The 23,696-nt window shown below is 44.8% G+C and overlaps 1 protein-coding gene across 1 annotated transcript in view; it reads right to left on the reverse strand.

The window, feature by feature from the left end:
• Positions 1-21,321, reverse strand: part of CMTM4 (CKLF like MARVEL transmembrane domain containing 4) — a 37,150-nt gene extending 15,829 nt beyond the window's left edge. The window contains exons 1-2 of the mRNA XM_050978855.1: positions 20,664-21,321; positions 2,750-2,926 (exon numbers count right to left, since the gene is read on the reverse strand). Of these exons, the coding sequence (XP_050834812.1) occupies positions 2,750-2,926; positions 20,664-20,849 (363 nt within the window). The 5' untranslated portion in view covers positions 20,850-21,321. The remainder of the gene's footprint in view (positions 1-2,749; positions 2,927-20,663) is intronic.
• Between the last annotated feature and the right edge of the window lie 2,375 nt (positions 21,322-23,696).

Genomic DNA, 23,696 nt, shown 5'->3' on the forward strand with positions numbered 1-23,696 from the left:
CAAATTATGAATTTTAGAAAAAAAGAAAAAAGGATAATTTAGGCAAAGACTAAACTGTAGCAGAATTCATTAGCGCTCTCTGAAAGCCAACGTGCCCGAGCTCCTGGTGGAGCAGGAGCTGCTGTGCTCCCCATTCCCCTGGGCCACTCCTGTCTCCCTGCAGAACGGGCTCCCTTTGAGCTGAGGTATAAAAGAAATGGAAATTTCCACTGACAGGTTCCCCAGCTTTTGCATTTTTGCATAATATTGATAGTGCTGCACAGCACAGACAAGGGACTGTTCTTTCATCTTGCTGGAACAAACCAGCCTCTCTCCAACACACCCAGACAAGGCTCCTTTCTGCCCTCACCAGCTCCATGTTTCTTGCATGTTTACCCCAGGAAAATATGAAAATGACTGGCAAGTCTCTAATTAGTATCAAAACAAATATCTTTTCCCCAAATGACTAAAAAGATACATTTTTTTTAAATTTAGCACTTTTGCATATCTTTTACATCCTAGTCCATACTCATCCACATTTCATTCCAGCCAGGCACAAGGGACATCTGCCAATATCCACAACACGCTGGAAAGAATTCTAATTTTGTTAAACTTTTAAAGGAAACAATTCTGTGTTGGACAGTAGCAGCTGATGGCCAGATACTTTCTATTACATAGGATCATTTGAAAGCAAATGTTTTCAATGGCTCTTAGGAAGAAGTGGTATTTTTAAAGAAAGATTTCTTCCTAAATTTAAGTCAATTAAATTCCTTCAAGCACTGCAACAGCCTCTTCTTCTCACACAGCTTCTAAAAGCAATGCTTGAGACTTTCCATAAGGGAAATATGCATTATAAAGTCATATATATTTTTAAAAGTATTTATCTTGATGAATTTATACATAAGCAGGAGTGACTTCCTCCTAAGGCGCTCAGGGATGTGAAGGATTGTTGTTCATAAAGCAACTCCTGTAGTAACTCTGCCATATACAGAGGCTGCAAAAGTATAAAAATAACACAGGGAAGTAATAAATATTGAAAGAGGCAAATAATGTATGAACATACATTTAAACTGTAAAAAATAAAATGCCAAAAAAAGTCAGCCAGAACCCTCCATTCTTAAATTTCTTACAAACTTGGCCAAAGTAATGTCCCACAGGTGTTTTATCAGCAAGCTTTGCTCTCACACTCTGTACTGTAGAATCACAGAATGGTCCCAAACACTCTGAATACTGAAGGTAATCTCTCACTGCTGTCAGAGGAACAGTCCCAACTGTTTGTTAAAATCAAATAATCAGAAATAAAAGTCAAATATAATCAGATTGCTGAAATCTGTAAGAAACACCAGGAAGTAGGATGGTCTCATCAGTTCATGCAAGACACAAGCTGCCAGTTCCCTTCTCACTTCTGGAGAACTCTGGCACAAGGATGGGAGAAGCATTTCATCTCCAGTAGCCAGCTAGCAGCAGGAGCCTCAGGAGATCAGGGCAGATGGCTCCTGCCTCTGGATGTGGCAATGTGACCTGCAGCAAAGCACTGCACTATTCCAGGTGATCTCAGGCTGATTGATCTCCAACCTGCTCACACTGCTCCAACGCCGTCTAGGCAGGGGCTGCAGAGAGTGCCCCCTGCTCAAAAACTGAAATACCTTTATAAAACAAAACAAAGGAATCCCAAAGCACAACTGACTGGATTTTTAACCCCGCCCCCTTCCCCAAAATATCTTTTAACAGGTGCTAAGCAGGCACAATTGATGCTACCACAAAGGGATCATTTCTGGACAGTTCAGCCACACAACACTTGAGCACTCCTAGAAGGAGTTCATCAACTAGCTATGCAGCCCCAGGGTAGAAAGGATCACCCAATTCCACGTTCCAGTCTCAATTTAACCAAGTCATTTAGGCTGAGAAACTAAGCAAACTGCTACAGTAATAAATTACTTTTTTTTTTTTTTTTTAATCACACAGAAGCCTAAAAACCTCTGGGACTCTGACAGTACTTGCAAAATTACTGTTACAATAAAGAACACTGGCACAATTGTATCTGTACTGTCCAAAGAAGTTGGCATAAATATTGCCCTTGAAGCTGACAGATCTTTTGCTAGAGTGACTTCACATGTTGATTTTGTGACCAGTATTTATGCAACCCAGTCTGAGAGTTTAACTCAGAATACAGCATGAAAATAGAGACATGAAAAAAGGAATGTGCACTGCCAGCAGTTCTCTTCCTAAAACTCCTCATATCTGAGAACAGGTTAAGCATTGCCAGTCAATGTTTAAGTGTTAGGTGTGCAGGCAATACAAAACACCCAATTTTCACAGAAAGCACCTAATTTTCTACACTGCTGCCCAATGATTGTATTAGTCTATGTAAGAAAATACATGTAGCAAATTTGTCCTAATATAAAAACCCCCAGGTTAAGAGAACAGCGTGCTGCTGTAAATACAGCATCTGTCAAAGTTAAACAACTATAGGCTGCATTTTTATCCACTTCACCTACAAAACCTAATTGCTGGCATTAGCAGGAAGTTTGTCCTCCCAAAGACAATCTATGAGAACACGATTTTAGTTCCATTAGTGTAGTTTAATCTTGCCACATTTCACAGCTCATTCTGCTGTTAGCATTCAAAATAAAAGTAAAATGTATACTTTACTCAGCATAAAGAACACTCATACACAATACCAAACAACAGGAGAAATCAAAGCCCAAAGACCAAACTTAAACCAGATTTGCAGCTATTTTTAACACAGTGAGGATTCAAATGAACTTACAGTCAGATTCCAGTTGATCTGGGGTATTCTTGTGTGAAGGCTAAGACTGAACAATAGCAGGAGAGCCCCGGTGACCACCAGAGCACTGCAGCTGACGAACTCAAAGAAATACAGGCCCTCGCAGGGGGAGCATTCCATGATGGTCTCTATGCAGATGAACGCAGTCAGCGCCAAGAGCTGGGAAGAAAAACAAGTGGGGAAAAAAAATAAATAGATTTCCACATTTTGAAAGCAGCCACAAGTATTCCTGAAATTTCCATTGGGAGCATGATCGGTTTACACTCAGGAATGTGTGATTTTAGTTTACAACAGGGCACTGTGTAGGGAGCAAAAACAAAAGCCAAGTAATGTAAGATTTTCTGGATTTGTGCCATTCAACAAAGAACAGTTTTGCACAATTACAAGGACTCTAACATCCAAATGACCAAGACACCCCAAAAAGCATGAAACCCTTGCAGGCCACTGGCTTAACATGGAAACAGCACCTCAAACATTTTATTGCATTTTTTACTCATGATACACTATTCCAAAACTAGAAGATGAAATGCATTTGTCAACCTCAAGCACAATTACAGAGTATTAATGTTGTGTGATTGTGAAAGACAATGTCAATAAAGATTATTACTTAAAATTCACTACCAATTGAGATCTAAATCAATTCAAAATAGAACAGATTCAGGATTTCTACCAGTCTCCAAAAATGCCTGCCTTTTTCACATTTATCATCATCATTATAGCACAATAAAACAAGCAGCTAAGAGATGAAGGAAAATCCCTGGTGCTGCAATCACAAACATGGAAGTGGGATGATGACAGGTCACTCTAAATTCAGAGGATGTACTGGAAGAGTTAACACGTGCACTCTGCATTCAACAAGAGCTGAATTCACCATTTAGGATAAACCCCTAACACTCACTGTACTTGAAAATAAAGTCTGCCCAGTGGACAAAACTGAAATATATCCCCCCCAGAGGCCAGTACCAGCCAGCAGGAACAGCTGCCACCACCATGGGACATCACTGGCACACTACGCCTGAAGCAGTTGCATGGATGCTTTGGGGGTTTTTTGTGGTTTTGTTGGGGTTTCTGCATTTTCCAGGACAAGCAAGGCAGGCCTTAAGAATGTTTTGCTTTGGTTTTCAGGACAACCACCCCCATGCACCCACTGACATTTTGAGAAAGAATTCTCTTCTTGCTGTGCCACAAAATTCTATTGAGGCTGCAGTAAGCACTTCAGTCTGAGGATGAAGAACTAAGGGAGATTCTTTCCTCAGAGCCAAATATTCAACAATCTGAATGTTTTGCACAAACATAAGCTTAGAAGATTGACAGAAGCCAGGATAAAAACCAATTTCTGCTAAATCCTTCTTTGCCAATTTCAGTGTTTTGCAGATACACTTCCTTCAAGCATTCTTTATGCTTCATCCATCGGTTTGTCTTTGCCTCCCACAACAAAACTTGCAAAATTAAGAAAGAGGATTTTGAAAGAAGCAACCAAGAAAGCATTTTTGCCACTAACATGAGCAGTAATTCTAAGAAAAGGACAATACCCCTCATGCTCATTTGCCACATACTTCAGAATACAGCAGAAAATGTAAATTTAAAATCAGATTAAAACTTAGCCAAACTACTTTAATTAAAAACCTCACACTTGGTTGGAAAGCCTCTCACAGTACACTTAGCACATGTTCATTAAAGACAGCAGATGCCACACTAATTTTTGTCAGCTAACAGAGCAGGCCAATTCACATCTAACAAATTCTCAATGGATATTCAGTGATTAAACACTTCAGATTTTATCTTTGACATTGAATAGCTAGAGAAAGAAAGATCATGCATGAAATGGAATATTCAGAATCAAAGTCAAACTATGATTTCAGCAATGACACACATACCAAAAAAATTACTGTCCAGACAAAGCCTCATTTTAAAGTATTAGCATGTAATGAAGTTCATCTTCCCTAAAAACACAAGCCTCAAAACTGAAGATGACACTGAATGCAATTTTTAAAAAAGCTTTAAAAACCAATCTTTGCACTTTCGAGAAGGATCAACATCACACATTAATGATAAATGCTAGCCAGCAAAATTTCTACTTCTAGATTCTCCAATATAATAAAGCCTTGACATTATTTTTAATATATTATGTCACTTGTAATATTTTTTTTCTTTTAAAACATATGGTTCTCTATTGTATGGCAATATTCTCTAGAAATACTGCAGTACAAGCCACAATTATTAGGTTCATTTTCTCAAAACATGAACAACTCTGGATTGTGCCACCAACATTAGGCTGAAGGAGCCAAAATCTCTGGCAAATCAGGTGCTGCACTTGGCAACAACTCTGGGGTTTTGCTGACAAACCTTTACACTGACTCTTCTCCACACCAGGCAGCATTGCTTCTTCAAGGCCAACACACCCACCTTGGCTGGCAAAGCTCAAAAGAGACCAAAGAGCTTCCTGCAAACAGCATTAGAAATTAATTGGGAGCAATGAACTCAAATAATCCTGTGTTATTTACATATTCCCAAGCCCAGAATTAGTAAACTCCAGAGCAACTCTCCATTTAGATTTAATTTAATCCCTTAAGAAACAATAAACATAAGAAATTATTTACTTGTGACACACTTTTATAAGAAAAAAAGCCTTGGCTGTGTAACTGCCTGACTTAACCCAAAGCATTTCAAATGCAAATAAAGATGTGCCATCAGTTGAGGATAAGCAGCAGCAGCAGCAGTGGCCTGGGGTGTGGCAGCCCAAGTCTACTGATAAATTCATCAGAGGGTGGGAGGAAACCTCAGCTGCTTCCCTGGCTGATGGAGGGACACAGGAAAAGGACAACAGTCCCATACACACCATTTATTTCTGTCTCTTTGGTACTTCAAATAGATTACAGCTAGATCTGTTAGCATTTTTCTTGCAATAAAAACACATGTTCCCCTTCTCAAAGACTGCCCATGCTGCCAGTGCTACAGGCACTCCCTCCTGCCTCTCCTGTCTCACAGCAAAGCCATGGCAAAACATGAAATCCACATTAATCACTTCATCAGAAAAAAAGCTGTCCTACAGAAATTCCTTTTTCCTGATCACAATAGAAATCTCAATCCTCAATACAAAATATATTCTCTTTAAAACAGCAGGATAATCTTGTCCTCCTACACATTTATAAACTTGCCAGAAGCATCCTTCCAACTTGTAGCTACAAGTTATATGAAACTTCAACAAAACATACTTACTATCACTTTCACTGGCCATTGACCCAGAGAGGAATCTAACTTTGTTTTCAATAAAAAAGCAAACTGCTCAGAATACAAGAAATGAAAGTGAAATACACAAGGTTGATTCCACAGCCCCTTGACTTACTCAGAGATCTTAGAAGGGTTGAGCAAATGCTGCCACAAGAACCAAAGCTGTTTTTTAAAGGCCATCCAGTGAGAGGGTTCATTAAAACAGCCCCAACCATGTGCTAACATTCATTATCATTGTGGTTTTTAATTGATGAAATAAATAACTGATAAGGCAGTGTACATAAATGAGGCTGTGAATTAACAGGGAGCACCCCTGGCTGGCAGGGCTGCGAGGCAGAGCGAGTCCTTGGCTCTGCCTGCTGCCACAGCTCACAGCCCACATAAAACTGCTGCCTTGCCTTTCCATGCTGACTACACACACTCTCTCCTGGGAAGAGGAAGCAAGGATCAAGAACCTCCAAGCCTCCATGCTCCATCCAAGTTTGCACGGCTCCAGGTGACTGAGACACGAAGCTGCAGTGAAAAAACCCAAGTCCCCAACTGCTACAGCTCAGTCCTTGCCTTGGAACACTCCAAACCCAGGATCCTGCTTCTGCCTCCCACAACTGCAGTTCCAAGACTAGCTAAAAATCCCCAGAAAACCAGGGGAACAGCACAGTATCAGAGCACAGGTCTTGGCCAAAAAAATACACCAGGACATTTGTCCAATACAGGAGGCAACCCCCACTCTCAAATCACACATCTTTTCATAGGTTAGGGGGATGAGATTTGACAAGTTTTTCCACAAATAGAAGTTTCAAGGCTGGTTTACCAAGGAAAAATGAGAAGCTGAATGTGGTGGAAATCTCCTCTTACATGAATTACTGCTCTCCCCCACAAATAACACAGCTACAGCTTTCTTGGGCTGAGGCAAGAGAGAAAGTTTTCTCTGATGGACAAAACAAACCTTCCCATCTCTTTTATTCTGCACCAAGTACTTGGAGACTTTTCTATTCCACTCTAATTCCTCCAACACCCTAAAATTTGTATAGCCCTCTTTTACTACTAATCCTTGTCTTTTTTTAGCAGTCGCTTTTAGTTTCTCTTCTACTTCCACTCTTCTTGGAGTAAGTACAGTGAATATTGCAACTGGATGCTCAGGTCCACGCAGAGGTATCCCAGGCCAGCTGCAGTAACACCTTTCTCTGGTGAGGATCTGCTCTGCAAAGCAGGCTCAGGAAAGGTCTGGCTCTGCCAGCGTGCGCAGTGCAGCTCCCGTGCTGTGACAGAGCATCCCTGCCCTGCATCCCCCATCTGCCACCACCACATCTCACCGGCAGGAGAAAAAAGCCCCAGGCAGAGGGTTAAATAGTAGCTGTGCTTCCCAATAATGCCATTTTGTGCTTTTAGCCCTGAGTGAAGTGGCAAGTGTTACTGCCCAGGGTGTGCAGCACTGCCGAGGCAATTCCTGCACAGAGCCCCCAGAGCAGCTCCACGGAGCCACCTCAATTCAGGGCCACCAATTCCTGGGAGAGCCTCTGCTCCCAGATCCAATGTCCTTGGAGCCTGCCACACAGCCTCCCACCCTTACTGCAATGCATCTCAACCTTCCTGCAAAAGGAGAAGGGCCCTTAATGAAGAAATCATCTGCCCCGGGGCTATGTAAATGGCTCATATTTACATCACTTTCTTGGCAACATCAGGCATAAAACACTGTATTTCCCAAAATGGAGAAGACCTGCTGTGACAGGTACCAACGCTGAAAAAGAACTTTTAGGAGGCTGCTCATGGTGTATTTTTCCCGTCAGAATATGTTGGGTTATATGTTTGAGGAAAATAATCAAAGAACTTTGCACTAAAAATAAAAAAAGACAGTTCTGCAATGAAAACAAAGTAAAAAATGAGTTTTCCTGTTTATCTAAAACATTACCACAGAAAGCCTTATTGTGTGGTTAAATGACATAATTACGCATGATTTCCAAAAAACCACAAAATGGTCAGCATTTTTTCTGCCTGAAAAATACCCACAGAATTTTAGTAAGAATGTCACACTAGCAAGACATTTTTACATCCAGACTGTTTAAATTAATGGTACAGCAGAATACACATGAACAAAATAGGGAGGAATATATTGCTTCTACACAGCCTAAAGTATCTGAAGACTTTGAACTTTCTGGAATTAAAATCTAGATTTATTGTTCTCATTTCCTTGTCCCAGCAGTCCCAACTTTATGCATGAAACGAAGTGGGTCTCATTCCTTGCAAAGCACATGCATTTCCCACATCTGAAACAGCTGGCACAGATATGAATATTTGGGATCATATGGCTCAAACACAGCCCTGCTCCTCCAGCAGGAAACCATCTTTTACCCTAAGCAAAAAATGACTGATTTCCCGCCTGCTCCTGCTCTGCACCCTCAGGACTCCATGAAAAGTGTTATTAACTCTGGTAAGAGGCTGCAAGGGGCCTTAAATCAGCAGCATTAAAATTTCCCTGCAAAATAGAAAGTTTAGGAAAACAACACTTACCAGAGAGGGAAGCTTAAGCACCACCAGTGATCCAGCACCCTGGGTAAACTAAACTGTGCTCTAATGGCACAAACAATCAAAGCAGCCCAGAGAAATTCAACCAGGCCTCCCAATTCACCTCTGATCTGGTTTTGCTGGTGATGGTAGAAATAAAAGCAGAAATAGGAGTTTCAGATCATCATTGCACCTCTAGTGTTTTACACGGAGCTGCAAAGTTTTCTTTATTTCTTAATTCACTTTTGGCTGTAATGCAGCAAAACTCCAGTGCATTAAATATTGTGGAATCTTTACTAAATCAGCTGATCTTTTGCCACCTCCAGCAGTTTTCTATAACCCTAAGATTCAGCTACTGCTGACTTCCCTGTCTCAGTTTAGGCAGAAGACCAATTCTAAATACAGAACATATTGCTGAGGCCTGAAACATTTTGATGGTGTATTAGGAGAAAGGGTCATATTTAAGACTGAGGGTAATCAACACTCAAAATCAACAACAGAATGATGGTTTTTTTCATGACATCAAAACTAAGGCTTACTCTACAAAAAAAATGAATTCAACTACAGTGAACAGAAGAAATTCTCAATTGGCTAAACCAGAAATGCATCAATTTTTAAAGTGAACTTAATCATAGAATCTAGAACAAAAAAAGCTACAGACATGATGTGGTGACTTACTTCCTGCTAACTGCATTAGTACAGAGTTTTGTTATTGCTTGGACACACTTATACAACAAACATTCTTATCTGCTAGATAAATGCAAAACCAATTTCCATTCAAGTATCATTAAACACATAGTAGGTTTTGACAGATAAAACAAATATAGCTCTTTCTAAGAAAATAAAAACAATGAACCCCCCCCACAATAGTCTGATTTAGATGCATTTTAGGTTTTATCCAATAAGCAGTTGACCAAATGAATCACTGAACAGCGTCTGAAGCCAAGGCACATTGCAAGGAGCTTTTTGTTTTAGGCACATGACATTCCCCCACTGAAATCTGAATGAGATTCAAACAAACCTTCCAGATTAGATAAAAATGAATGTAGTGTGCCACCTGTCCCATAAACAAAAGCCCATCAACTGTTTTTTAGCAACCCCACCCTACAGGAAAGGTAATTTGAAGAGCAAACAGAGAGCCATGCTTTAAACAAAGCCCAACATAAACTGGTTTCTCCCACCAATTCCTCTCCACAGGAACCTGTGCCTCCAGTCCCCAGATTTTCATAAGCAACAGGTCCTTCAAGACAATAATGAACAAAATCCCAGCAGAGTCTCATATTTTTAACTTTCCCATTCATATTCTGCATTAATCACTTAATTCCTGAGCAACCCAGCAAAGTGAACAACTCATAAATAGAAAGGTTTATTTTGTATCTACAGTACATGTCATCAAACAGAGAAATTAAAGGAGGTAGATGGTTCTTCACCCCTTTTTTACCACATCCCATTATTTGAGGCTCAGTTTTCCCATTCATTGTCTAGTACTCGTTCTGGCAGCATCTGCAAGCAGATTTTGCAGCCATTCTGATTCCCAAGCCCCACAAGCTGGTCTGCCAGCAATGCTCCCTGGTGCCAGACAGGGCAGGTTCCTCAGAGGCAGCTGCAGCTCACCAAGGTCAGGCAGTCAGATTCTCTCAAGAAGCCCCAGTGTGCCCCTGCCTGCCCCAGGGAGCAGAGAGGGACAGGCCACCAGCCCAGGGAGCTCTGCACACAAACCACTGCAGTGCTGCCAGACCTCAGAACAGGGCTCCAGGCTGCTGATAAAAACCATAATTAAAGCACTCGCACAACAGTGAGTGGAAATTCTTCAACAGCACGACTACCCAGCTAGGTTTCTTCAAGTCTAATTTTATCACAATCTGACCAGCATTTGCATATCATGTTCTTCAACAAGACAGGCAAAAATAGGTCAAAGAAACCATCACACATTTCTTTGGTGCCACACTGAATGTAATTTTGTATGCACTGAGTCATCTGCATCTTCTTCAGCCACTGCCAGCTGCAAGTAGTGGGGGCAGAAGGAAGAATAAAATATTTTCCCATTAGTCCCATTTGCTGCTATAGTCCTACTCATGCAGGCTTTACCACAATAGCAACACAAACTAAAAACTGGCTACAGGTAACAAAATGGAGACTAAATCCAGCTTAACAGCTCCCTTAGCAAGCCTCACTTTCAGGCACCAAAGCAGGGAAATAAAACCTTCCTTAAAAATCACTGCTAAATCCTATTGGTCTTCCAGACTAATTTAATAGTTAGTGTCACTGAAGTCAGCAGAGTCACCAGTTTTGTATCAGCATTCTTGAGTTGTCCGTAACACCTGTGTGGGTCACCCAGGAGGTACCTCCCAGCACAGCCCCCACTTTTCCCTCCCCAGCCTCCCAGCAAGGCTGCAGAGCCCTCTCCACTCCCCTTCCTGGCACTTTCCATTAAGTCAAGCTGTAAGGACACAGAGCTGATCATACCTTTGCTATTTAAACAAAATGGGCAGATCTAACTGCCCTGTTCTTGTCTCGGGGCTGCACACACACTCTGCTGGAATACAGCACATTTCTGAGATCCTACTTGTGTGATTTTTAAATGAAGTACAAAAAATCCCTATTGCTTCACTCATGAGAATTCTCTGTTCAGCTTTTAAAAAAGAAAAAAAATCAGTACTTCTGAACTGGCTTCATGTTCCCATCCATGTTCACAGGCCAGCCTGTACTGGAAACCTGGCTAGTCAAAACAATATTAAAACACAGTACTGTAAAGCTGGTAACAAACAGATAAATTAAGTAATTTATTAGTTTTAAGAAGTAAAGCTATAAGTATAAAATTTGACAAGTATTTGGTCTGCACAGCCTCTAGTTTAACTAGCCTATTTGGCTATTTTAAAAAGTGAAAGTTCTATTTTATCACTATCAGAATCTGTCTGAATCCTTTAAAACCCCGTTTAATCCCAACTATGAGTAAACATCAAACATCCCACAATTACTAAGCCAAGAAAGGAATTTTAATGAGGAAACAGTCAAGAACTTAAAGTAGTCCTACAGAATCCATTGAAGTTTTTTGGGTTTGTTTTTGTTTAAGGAAATGGTGCAAAATGTCCCTGCAAGCCCAACGTTCCCAAGACTGTAACCCGAAGGCCCCCGTAGATGCCATCCCTTAAAAGGCAAAAAGAGTGCAGACATCCTGGTGAAGGAGAGCACTAAATGCAGAGATGTGGCCAGGACAGGCAGAGCCCTGCCAGCTGCACTGGGGAACGCAGGGGCCTTCGTGCTGGTCAGACTGACTGACACAGGGGGTGCAGGACAGACTGACACAGGGGGTGCAGGACCGACTGACACAGGGGTGCAGGACCGGCTGACACAGGGGGTGCAGGACCGACTGACACAGGGGGGTGCAGGACCGACTGACACAGGGGGTGCAGGACCGACTGACACAGGGGGTGCAGGACCGGCTGACACAGGGGGTGCAGGACAGAGTGACACAAGGGCTGCAGGACTGACTGACACAGGGGTGCAGGACCGACTGACACAGGGGGTGCAGGACCGACTGACACAGGGGGTGCAGGACCGACTGACACAGGGGGTGCAGGACTGACTGACACAGGGGTGCAGGACCGACTGACACAGGGGGTGCAGGACCGGCTGACACAGGGGGTGCAGGACCGGCTGACACAGGGGTGCTGGACAGAGTGACACAAGGGCTGCAGGACTGACTGACACAGGGGGTGCAGGAGTAACTCCCCAGAGCAGCACAGAGCCCTGTGCCCCTGCCCAGCTGCACATCTGGTGTTTTGCAGTGCAGAGCAGCCGTGCCCCTGCAGATGCTCTGAGCAGCACAGAGCTCACCTCCAGCACCCCCTGCACACCAGGGGCTGCACAGCTGCACCACAGCAATTCAAAATGTTACTAATTACAACAGCATCTCTACTTTAAGTATCCCTGTGCTTAACAAAAGGTTTAATCTACATTAGATAAAAAAGTTTCTAAGCATTAAATGCAACAATTAGTTTCTTTCAGAAGAGCTTGTCATCAAACAGCCATTTAATCTATTCACGACATTCAAGTGGCAGTATCAGTTTCTAGCATGAAAGTAATTTCTAGCATGAAAATAATTTCCTGAGACAGAAGTTGCTACAGATTGCTAAAGACTTGGAGAACCTAAGCATTGAATAATATTCACAACCATGCTCATTGCTTTCTTGCCACAAGTATTTCAGTTCAAAAATGTACAAAAGTACAGAAAATTCCTAATATGGAAATGGTTGTAGTCAATTCATAAAATAATTTGGAAAAAAGCTGCCAGACCTGTTTTGAGCAATGACGTATCACTGGCAGATCTGCAGCATTTGAAAACACCCTGGGTTAGCTTCAGTGAAAGCCACAGCAGAAGCAGCACCTCATGCAACTGAGACACAGCACAGGACATGTTCCTGCCCACTGGCACTGCTGGGCTTTCAGGCTCTCCTGAATGAAGCAAACAACCCCAGCCAGGTCAGCTCACTTCCAACTTCCTGAACACTTTGGGAATGTAGATACTAAAGAAAATTTAAAGACATGCAAGCATCACCACCTCAATATCAAGTTACACATTAAGAGAAGTTTAACTGGATGCTGGAAGGCTTGTCTGGGTAAAAATGCATCATATTCTTCCACAAGCTAAGGCATTGCACACCAGAGCCTTAATTACAGTTCATTAGACACCACAGTCAGCAATCTGATACTCTGAGTTATAGTTCCCAGTTTAATTTGCACACAGTGAGATTAGAACATGAGAGGATCTCTGCTCACCTGAGCCCCCACTGCGGACTGTGAGTGGTCTCTCACTCTGGGTGAGAGCTACATCAGCTCCAGGACCTCTCTGCCCGTTGCCAGCAATATTTCTGACCCATCTTTTTTCTACTCATGGCCAGGTGTTCTTACACCTATTCTACAGCAGTTTGCTGTTGTCCAGCCTTTGCTTTGCTCCTCCCATATTCTGGAGCAGATGGCACAAGTTCCAGGGAAACCTAAACATCACTTCCATGTTTTGGAAGCAACTATGCAAATCATCTGAGAATTAGGTGACTTTTCTTTTTTTTTAAATAAGAATGTATTCTTAATTGCAGCTCTAATAAGTGGTGACTTCAGCACTGCAGAACAACAGCAGCTGATGATGCTCAGATGATGCCTTGGAGTGGCTACCTGGAACAGAGGCTGGACAAGGTTAAAAGAATAAAAGTAGGTACTTATTAAAGACCTTCAAAAGGCACATTTTGGGCCGTCAAAAGCCTCTGGGAGGGGCTACTCCCAAGACAGACAATGGAGTTTTCCAGTCAGTTATAAGCTTGGTCAATTTACGTATTGGGTTAATCCTCCAATTACAGCTTCAGGTAATGAGGTCATATTCCCCCAGTTTCCTCCCCTCCAACTCACTTTTTTTTGTACTTTTCAGGGCCTGAGGGTGCAGGGTGTCCTTGAATTTCAGGCCTAAAGGAATTGTTTGTCTGACCAAAACATGAAGAGATTTAACTAACATTCTATATGGAGTTTTAACACTAATACAGTACAGGATTTGAAAAATATAAAAGCTAAAATCCTATGGCATCAAGATGCCTCTTCACTGTGCATTCAGTTTTCTTTGTATGCAAAATTTCAGTAAAAAATTAATTGCCAAGGTCCTGAAGCAAGAGAGATTTTGATGCAATGCAATTTTGAGCACAGATGATGATGGCTACTGGAAAGTGTGCAAGTTGATTTTGCAAAACGATGCATTAACTCTCACCAGAAGTAACAGATTCCTCCAACGCTGATTATGTTACAACCTCTTAAATTTCTAGTCCTTGTCTTTCTTATCTCAAGATGATAATTAAATCACTAGGGAGCCTCATCAACAAAAGATAGTACCAGAAACATTACAAGAAGTAAAGATAGCTTCCCAATTATTAATACCATGAGAACTATATTAGTGTAGTTCATCTATTACTATTGCACTGGTTCATTATGGAAGGGAAAAAACACAGCATACTTGGTACAGACATAGTAGGAATTTCTTCTGAAATCAGAATTTAAAAACAATTCCACCATCTTAAGAGGGAAATTAACAGGAATTTGGAGTTTACTGGCAGGAAGATATGACCATGGCCAGATGGTAGTTAAGAGACACCATGAAAGAAATCAAAACCCATTTACCATTCTGTGGGAAGACGGATGCAGTCATTTCTTTAGATGTTCACAGAAACAATAAAAAGCAAACCTAAACAGAATTATCTTACTATTCTTCCACAGTAAATATTAGGATAAAAATATCACCACACACCAACACAGATACACAATTAAAGAGAAATCTATTTGAAGAAAAGTCAAGAGTTTCAGAGGCACTGAAGAGACACCTGAAAACTATTTCTAAGCATATTTGTGCATTACAAATTTGATCGTCTCAATATGATATAACAGCCTTCTTCTAAGACCAAAGACCAGAGATCACCAGTGTCTGCTGTGATACTCAACATCTTCTGAACAAGCAGCTACAAATGCCACTGACAATCAAAGCTCAGCACATGACAGAAAAAAACCACAATTTCTTACAGCAGCACACATTCATTGTTTGGAGAATGTAAGAAAATAAAAAGGTGGACGATGCAGATCATCACAGAGTGACTACAAACTGCCAGTGTGATCCTGGGATGAAAGAGAAGTGTCTGGAAAAGTGACATTGCAGAGTGGTGGGACCCAGCCCAAAGGCCAGCTCTGCTCAGGCCGTGGCTCTGAGAGCCCCTTGTCCAGCACTGTCCAAACCCTTCTGCCCTGCCTCGTGCAGCACAAACAGGGCTGGCTGAGGGCACCAGGGTCAGGAGGAGTTACAGCGAGGGGCAGTGTTAGCACAGGAACCAAGAGCTATAAATTGCTGCAACTAAAACCGCAAGAAAAAAGGAGGAAGGCTTCTATCCCTCCAAAGTGCAGAATAAATGAAGAGAACTAAACCTTAAGGTGAAACCACCACCTATGAATAAAAAAGGAAGGTACAGGGCTGCCAGGGACCTGAAGTTCCCTCTGAGTGTCTCCTGCAGTGCTCTGCTTTTCACCAGGAGCACCGAGTGCTTCACACCAGCACTGATGGCCTGGCTGCTGTGACCTCCTCGGAACATCCCCCCAAGTGCCCTCTATCCTGGAACTGAATTAACACCCCACTGACAGAAATCCAAAGGCCACCACAACCAAAGCAAAAGCAATCTCCCTTCACTCACGCTGACCCAGCGGTTCCCTGGAAGTTCCCTGAGTTACAGAGGGCAGCTGCCTGGGAAGCACCCGGCTCCCTGCTCCAGCCACCAATTCCCAGTCAGGAATCACACCCAGAGCACTGCAGGGGCAAAGAGCAGCCAAGCCAGACAGGCCCTCAGATGTGACACATCACACACAGGTGGGAGGGTGGGGGCTCCATCTAACCCTCCCCTCCAGCCGAGATGCTGAGCTCAAGACACAAGAAGAAAGCAATAACTAAATATGAGATTAATGAACACCTCAGAATACTTTCAACCAGATTCTAACAGTCAGCAATTAGCTTATTCCTTGGAACATAAATATTATTACTTTAATTTTCTAATATAATTAACAATGAGAGTTCTCAATAGTCTTATTTCCCATGCAGGCGTGCATTCCTGGCTTCTGAATTTTGTTTTCTTCATCTCAACAGAACCTGACTGGGCAGAGTTCCACTGTAGTCCTGGCCTCTGCAACCCACTTCTGAATCTGGAAATGTATCGTGACAGTAAGCCACAAAACAATTTTGTTTCAATGCACAGCTACTCTCCACCAATGAAGATGGAACTTTTTATTCTGAAAACTGTGAACATCTGAACTGCTATTCCCACCAGATTTCATTTAGCCCAAACTGCTGCCTCCCCTGGCAATATCAAATGCTCCAGACAAGAAGACAAGAGCAAGCAAGGAGTGATACTTCCCAGGGCACTCATCAGCATCTCTAGCTCAGAGACCTCCCAAGCAGAACTATTATCTTCTTTAAAAGGAATCTCTGATGGATTTTTGTAGCATTTGGAACAAACCCACGAGGAGAAGAATGTCTAGGTCTGTCTGAACCACAGAAGCCATCGCCAACCACCATAGATGCCACCCACCCTCAGCACATGCTAAAGGGTTTCTGCCTCTCGCAGCTCCCACCAGAAGGCTGCTCTGTGATCCCAGGTAAACCATTCCTAACTGCTGCCAATGGCACGGGAAATGACCTGGCACAATTCTTCACACCCACTGGCCCAGCTGCTAAAGTTACTTTAAATATCAGTACCTGTGCAAACCTGGCAGGATTCCAATGAGAACCAACCAGGCTGCCAACAGGAACTGTTGGTTTTCCTTTCCTTCAAGCCTGGAGCCACACTCCCAAAAAAACTGAGCAGCAGACAAAGGGCAGCCACGACTGGCCATGGGAATTTCAGTAGGAAATGTGTCTATGCCCAGCTTTAATGACAGTAAGATCCTTGAAGGTGCAGAATTACAATACCCAAGGAAAAATAATAATAATAATGCATTTTGAAAAGCTGAACATTAAAATGAAGAGGCAGAGAAAAAAGCAGACAGTCTCATCTAAAATGAAACTATTTCCAGCAAAGAGGGGGTACCTCCTAACCAGCTATCTCCCTGGCATGACAGAATAGGCCCCTCCTGACTCCCCAGAGTAAACACCTTTTTTCAGCAAGCACACTCAGGAAAAGGAGACACGGTCCTTAGGAAATTCAAGGGAATGAGGAGAAAGAACTGAAATAAAACAAATCACTTGAGGACATCCATAGCAAAGTTTTCCAGTGATATCCATTTCATCATTGTACAGCAGTCTCTGTGGGAAATACTAAAGCGCTCAAAAGCATGAGAAACAAATTCATGCCAGAAAGAAATGAGAATAAACCCTAAAGAACATTCCTGCTCTGCTCTCCAAGGACAGCCACCTCTCACTCCTTCCATGAGAAAAGGTACTGCTCCTTTTAAATGTCAGAAGTCAACAGAGACAACTTCTCCAAAGGAAAAACATTTCTTTGGTTAGCACACAAATGCACTGGCTTCTCCCTGACCTCCGTTTTGAGATCAAAGTCCCATGAGAACAAAACCAAAAGCACAAACCAAACATGAAAGCTCCAAGCTACCTTAAGCACTCTCCCCTTCCCTTTCCCTCCATGCCCTCTGTGTGTCACTTCCCACCTGTCTGGTGACACCCTCAGGTGCCAGGAGCCCTGCACACTCCTTTTCTGACCTGGTCTAACACTCCCCACACCTTCCTCCAAGCTCCTGCTGTAAGGAGGCTATGGCTGCAGCCCCAGTAGTTCCCTCACAGATCCCAATAAACACACACAACTTTTCCAACAGAACACTGACAGACAGCTAAAGGACTCCTTTCTGAAAAGCTCACCTACCTGGCAACAACACTGTCAAAATCAGGGAAGTCATTACAAAGCTAAGCTGTTCCACATGGGCCCTTTCCCTTACTCCCCCACTGCTCCTCACACTGCTATTACTGACCACTGGCCAAGGACTAGGAACTCTTCAGCTTGGCCATAAAGAGGAGATGTAACCCCTAAATTGTCGTTTTCCAGTCTGCAACCAAATCTAAACTTAGCAAAAACCAAAGCAAGGCTGAGAAATAAGCTGCACGATACCATACATGAAACATCATCATAACCCATTATACTGGTGTCCCTTCAAAGGGCACTGTGGGGCATATTCTCTTGAAATATTAATGAGTTAAAACTATTGTCCCCTCTAGCAGCACTTACATTACTCCATATGCCTACAATGTCATCATGGTTTCCCTCTTGTAACACCCTCTTTCTTTGAATCCATAAACATAAATCTAAAACAAATTAACAGAGCCTTACACCTATTTTAAGCGATGTTGGGTTTTCCCTGTTCCCTGTTCCTTCTGCTTTTGACAGTCAAAAATGGGCATTTGGAAGCAGAGCCATCCAAGCCACAGAGAGCAGCAGTTTTCCTTCCCTCAGCACCACAGGGCAGTTTGTGGGAAGCCCTTCAACCAAAGATTAGAACAAGCAGCAGCAATGTTTGCCTCGAGCTGATATTTTGCCTGTCAATCATGAATGTATTTTAAGATAAATCCGGATGCTAAATGAAGCACATGCATTGTAATCTTTCCTGTAACATTCTTTTTTACTGTAATAGACTTAGACTTTTATCTTAACCAATACTTGCCTTTTTCATTTTTGTAATGTTTCAGTGTCAGGAGTTCCTTCTTGTTTTTAAGAGACAGTGGTCTGCACCACAGACTTTGTTACATTTCAGTTCCTACGGTATTTTTGTAAAGGCATTATTGAATATTGTAATTGCAATAATTATACTTGGCAAATAAGCAACCTAAGTAGACAGTGGAATGTGCTCTCTCTCCTTTCTTTTCCAACACTGCTCAGTTTTCCATTGGTTTGCAAATGTCAGTAGTCTGCTCTTCCATTACCAGGAATGAGGAGGTTTTTGAGTACAAGTAACCAGGCTGAGGTGGTGCATAGCCTTCCACCCTACACTAGGTAATTTAATTTCTTCTTAACTGCTGCCCCTCTGCATTCATACATTCCTGGGAACCACATGAAATAGCTCAGATCGTTCTTATGAAAAAGGCACAAAGCACAGCTCAGCTCCTCTCAAGACACTGCTCTGCAAGTATCAATCTGTCCAACGATGACCTGGCAGCAGCAGCGTCTTTGTGCAGGGACATGGAAACCTCTCTAACTCCAGCAGAGCTTGGTTTTCCCCCCATCTTTCTTTACATGACTTAAAAACTTATGAGGTGCACTCCATGTATCTTTGGGATTTGTTCCAAGCAAGTCAGATTTAACAATAAAGGATTCGGTTACAATCAGTAATTAGTCATTTTAATGACAGGTTTTTAACAAGACTTGCCACGGTTATTAGCGTACTGCTGAAAGGATCTGCAGTAGGAACTGAAACAAAAATCCCGAGGGCGGATTATTTCAGCGTATCAGGCAGCACCAGCCCAGGATTTCCACCACATGGACAGTTTTTAACAGCTCGAAGACAGGTAGATGTTGCACAGTGATGACAGATCCCTTGGCTCCAGTCCTGAACACACACAACGCGCACACTGCTGGTCCCTGTTGTTTTACTGAGCTAACACACTCACTGCTACCACTGGCAGAGCACAGATCCTACCCTGCACTGAGGAGATGAAAACAAATCACACTTCCAAATCCTGGATTTTACTGGGCATTCATAAAAAATGAATTCATCACCAAAATCATCTATAAACTTGTGTGCAGCTGAAGCCAGGATATTTTCAATGTGTTTCTCATGAAACCTGTATGTGCAAGTTTTGCCTTGTACTAACCAGCAGTGGTTTTAAATGCCAAAGTTATAAATACGAAATATTAAAATGTTTCTGGCATCACACTTCTCAAAGAACTTGTTTAAGCTACAAGAATTTGCAGCACCCTGTAAGAAATTACTTTAAAATCTATTTCAAGCTGACTGCCATTTTCATAAAATACCTCTTTTCCTACTATCCTGAAAAACACATTTTTTGATTTGAAAAATATAAATATCACAGTGACCTGGAAAGCAGATCAGATGAAGGCAAACATCAGCACCAGCACCACAGAAACTGCTAAAATGCTTTGGTGTTTATTACGTGTTTCACTGCTGGGTTGGTCCAAGCTTTGCACGGGGTCCATCAAACTGAACCAGCTCAGGTGTCCAGAGTACACCAACGAACCCAGCTCACGTTTAATTTCACAATACAAAACCTCACGTTTGGTGTTCGGGGTTTTTTTAAGGGTTTCTTTCTTTTTACTCGGTACACTTAGGAGAAGTTCAGGCCGCTAAGGGCAAGCAGGCGAGCGAGGGCTCGGCGAGCCCCGGGCGGATCCCGGGCCCGGCGCGCTCCGCACCCGGCACCGGGCGGGTCCCACGGGGGAGCGGCGGAGCCTCCCCCGGGCACGGCCGGGAGGCGGCCCCGGGCAGCGGGACGCTGTGAGCGGGGTCTGAAGGTGCGGTACCGGTACCGAGCCGCCGTGCCGCGCCGTCCCGGCCCCGCAGCGGTTCGCTCGGCACGCCGGCGCTCCGCGGGCACACGGCCCAGGTGGATCGCGCTCCCGCGGCCCCGGCGGCGCCGCACGGCCCGGCCGGGCCCGCCCTCACACCGCCCGCTCCCCGCCGCGGTACTCACCACCTCGGCCAGCTTCAGCCGGCCCAAGGTGCCCCGCAGGTAGTCCAGGTCGCAGCGCAGGCCGCCCAGCCCGCGGCGCTGGCTGACGGGCTCCGTGGTGGGCTGGTAGGGGCTGCTGGCCGCCGAGATCATGGAGGCGCTGGACGCCTCGCCGTCGAAGCCTTCCAGGTCATCGCCGTTCCTCATGGTGCCGGTGCTGCCGGGGGCTGGCCGCGGGCTCCGGGCCGAGCTCAGCTAAGGCAGCGAGGGCTGCATGGCCGCCCCGCTCCCGCCTCAGGCGCAGCGGTGCGGGGAGCGCCCGGGCAGCATCGCGCGGAGCGGGGCCAGGCTGCCGTGCGGAGAGGCGAGAAGCGCTGCCCCGGTGCGGAGAGGCGCGGAGTGCTGGCCCCGGTGCGGAGAGGCGCGCAGGGTGCGCGGAGCTGCGCTGCGCTGTCCCGATGCGGAGCCGTGCCCCGGCCGGGGGCGCGCAGCCCTGACCGCCGCAGCCCACCCCGCCGCTCGGGGGCGCGCTCCCGGCTCCGCTGTCCTGGTTCTGATTCCGATGCCGGTCCAGATCCCAATTCTGGTTCTGGTACCGATCCGATCCCGGTGCTGGTCCCGGTCCCAAAAGAGCAGCTCAGCTCCGAGCGGCGCCGGCGCAGCCGCTCCTCCCCCTGCGCGGAGCGGAAAGGGCGGGCACGGCCCGCCCCGGAGGGCGCGCAGCCGGGCGGTGCCTGCGCCGCGCCCGCCCCGCGGGGAGGGCCGCGCACCTGCCCCGGGTACCGCGCCCGCTCTGGCCCGCGCCGCCGCCGGCGCTACTGCTGCTGCTGCTGCTGCTGGTGCTACTACTGCTGCTGCTGCTGCCGCTGCTGGTGCTACTACTACTGCTGCTGCCGCTGCTGCTGCCCCGCCGGCCCGCGGCCGCTCGGCTTTCTGCGGCCGCTGCTGGCACCGAGGTGCGCTCACGGCCCCAGCTCGGCCCTCGCGGGGCGGGCTCGGAGCAGGCTCCGGGGTCCGGAACCTGCCCCGGGCTCACGGCCGAGCCCCTGCGCTGACACTGCGCCCGAGCGGCTCCGGCAGCGGAAACCTCCGCGCCGTTCTTCTACGAGTGTTGTCTTTTGAAACAGTGACGTTTTCCAACGCAGCCTTGACTGGCTCTGAATCAGGTTTTGGGGGCGCTTTTCCTTGTGCTATGTCACGACACTTAAGGACAAATTGCAACATAACCTGACAAATCCAGATGAGTGAAATGCAGCTAAGTTATGTTTTTTAACACAGCCGTACTTCTCTGTGTACCACGGTGAAGTTCAGTTGCTCCGTGTTGCATCCTGTGATGTGCCGTGGTTATCAGCCAGGCTCTGATAGACCCGTGCTCCTGTTCTTGTCACTGGTAGTCTACACTGTCACCTGTTCCACGTTACAGGACTTTAACACATTAACAATTCTAGCATCTTCCTCTGGCCTCCAAGAGTCTGACTGCTACAGTTCCGTTTTCCATGAATACTGTGGATTATCCACCTGGGGATTTCCTTTCCAGTTACCTGTGTGTTCTACTCATGTCTCCCTTTCAGTTCCCTTGAAACCCCTTTGATCCCTCTTTTCATAGGTTCTACCCTGTACATGTGAATTTAATTTCAAGATATTTTTCTTCTTTCATTTGGCCTCTGAATAAACATCTCCAAAGAAGGAGGGGCAAGGAGAGAGAACCAGGGAAAGAGTCAGGGGTTTGTTCACCACTAACAGTCACAGCTTGGTTAACTGGAGCTGCAGCTGACTGTGCAAGTCCTTCCACAGCTTCTCTGCTACACCCTGTGTAGCAGGGTGAGGACAATATTCTCAAGCAAGGTGAAGAGTTGGGAGATGTGTAAAAGAAAGTCATTGCCCTTTGGCGAAGTGTGAGTGGCAGGGAATAACAAAAATAGGAAAACATGAGCAAAGCATGGAGAAAGAGGGTAACTCTTGCTTAGGTCACATGAACCTGGCCTAACAATAGGAAATCATGTAAGGGGAAAATCCCACTATGGCACAGGGCTGGACTAATAGGTGTTTACAGTCTCTTATTTCAGTTCTTGTATAACTCTAGGGAAATTAGAACTCTCACAATATGTGGTTGTCATTTAGTAGAGCGTCTCTGGATTGTAACTGAAGGCTCCATGGCTGTTTCAGGAACACAAGTTATGCATATTTAGCTGAAGAGACATTTAACTTTTATCTTGAAGGACTGCTGTTGCAGTTCTGGAAAACCATCCTGAGCTAAGTAAGGAAAACATTTCTGAAACATCCAGTGAGTATTTTGGTCAATCTTTTGCAATTCTAACCAAAACACATCAGTGTGTTGAAAGAGAATCTAAAGGTGTGTTGAAGAAGGACAAAAGGGGAAGATGGTTGAGTGGTGTAGCAAAAGGTGAGGTGGTAGGAGATGTTTATTCTGGCTGTTTGCTTAGTTCCTCCAGCACACCCTTCTGCAAACTTCCTAGTAACTTCCTTCTCCCCTGGAGTGGAGAACATGAAGTTTAAATGTATTTAAATCATGAGAGCAGTTTGGGGGTGCTGGGAGGCACAGACACACCGCACCCATCTGGTTTTGGGCAGCCAATTCCCAGGGTAGGGAGAGCACAGAGAGCGAGCTCTGCTCCAGCAAGGTGTTCTGGGGCAAGAGGAGGGCTGGTCCCAGCTGTCCTGAGTGTCCCAGCGCCCAGGGCACAGCCCTGCCAGGAGAGCCCACACCCAGGCCAGGCTGTGCTCGGATCCCTGGCATGCTCCTGGGTGGGTGGGTGGGCTGGACTGACTTGGCAAGGCTGACTGAGTCTGCTGCCAACATTTAGCAAAGGAATCCTTTACACACATTCTTGCCTGATACGGCACCTTTTCAGCTCTGCAGCACGGGAAGGAAAAAAAGTCAACGTTCAATATGTAAACAGAAGTAGTGATCCAGGAAAAAGGTCACTGCATTCATCCCTGCGGATCAGATCGCTCTCAGATAACTTTGGCTGTGTGAGTTTCCAGCACAGCTGCCATTCCATTGTGTGCCTGCTCACGGGGACCAGGAAAATG

Source organism: Serinus canaria, chromosome 11 (assembly GCF_022539315.1).
Source record: "Serinus canaria isolate serCan28SL12 chromosome 11, serCan2020, whole genome shotgun sequence".
In the NCBI taxonomy this organism is placed as follows: domain Eukaryota; kingdom Metazoa; phylum Chordata; class Aves; order Passeriformes; family Fringillidae; genus Serinus; species Serinus canaria.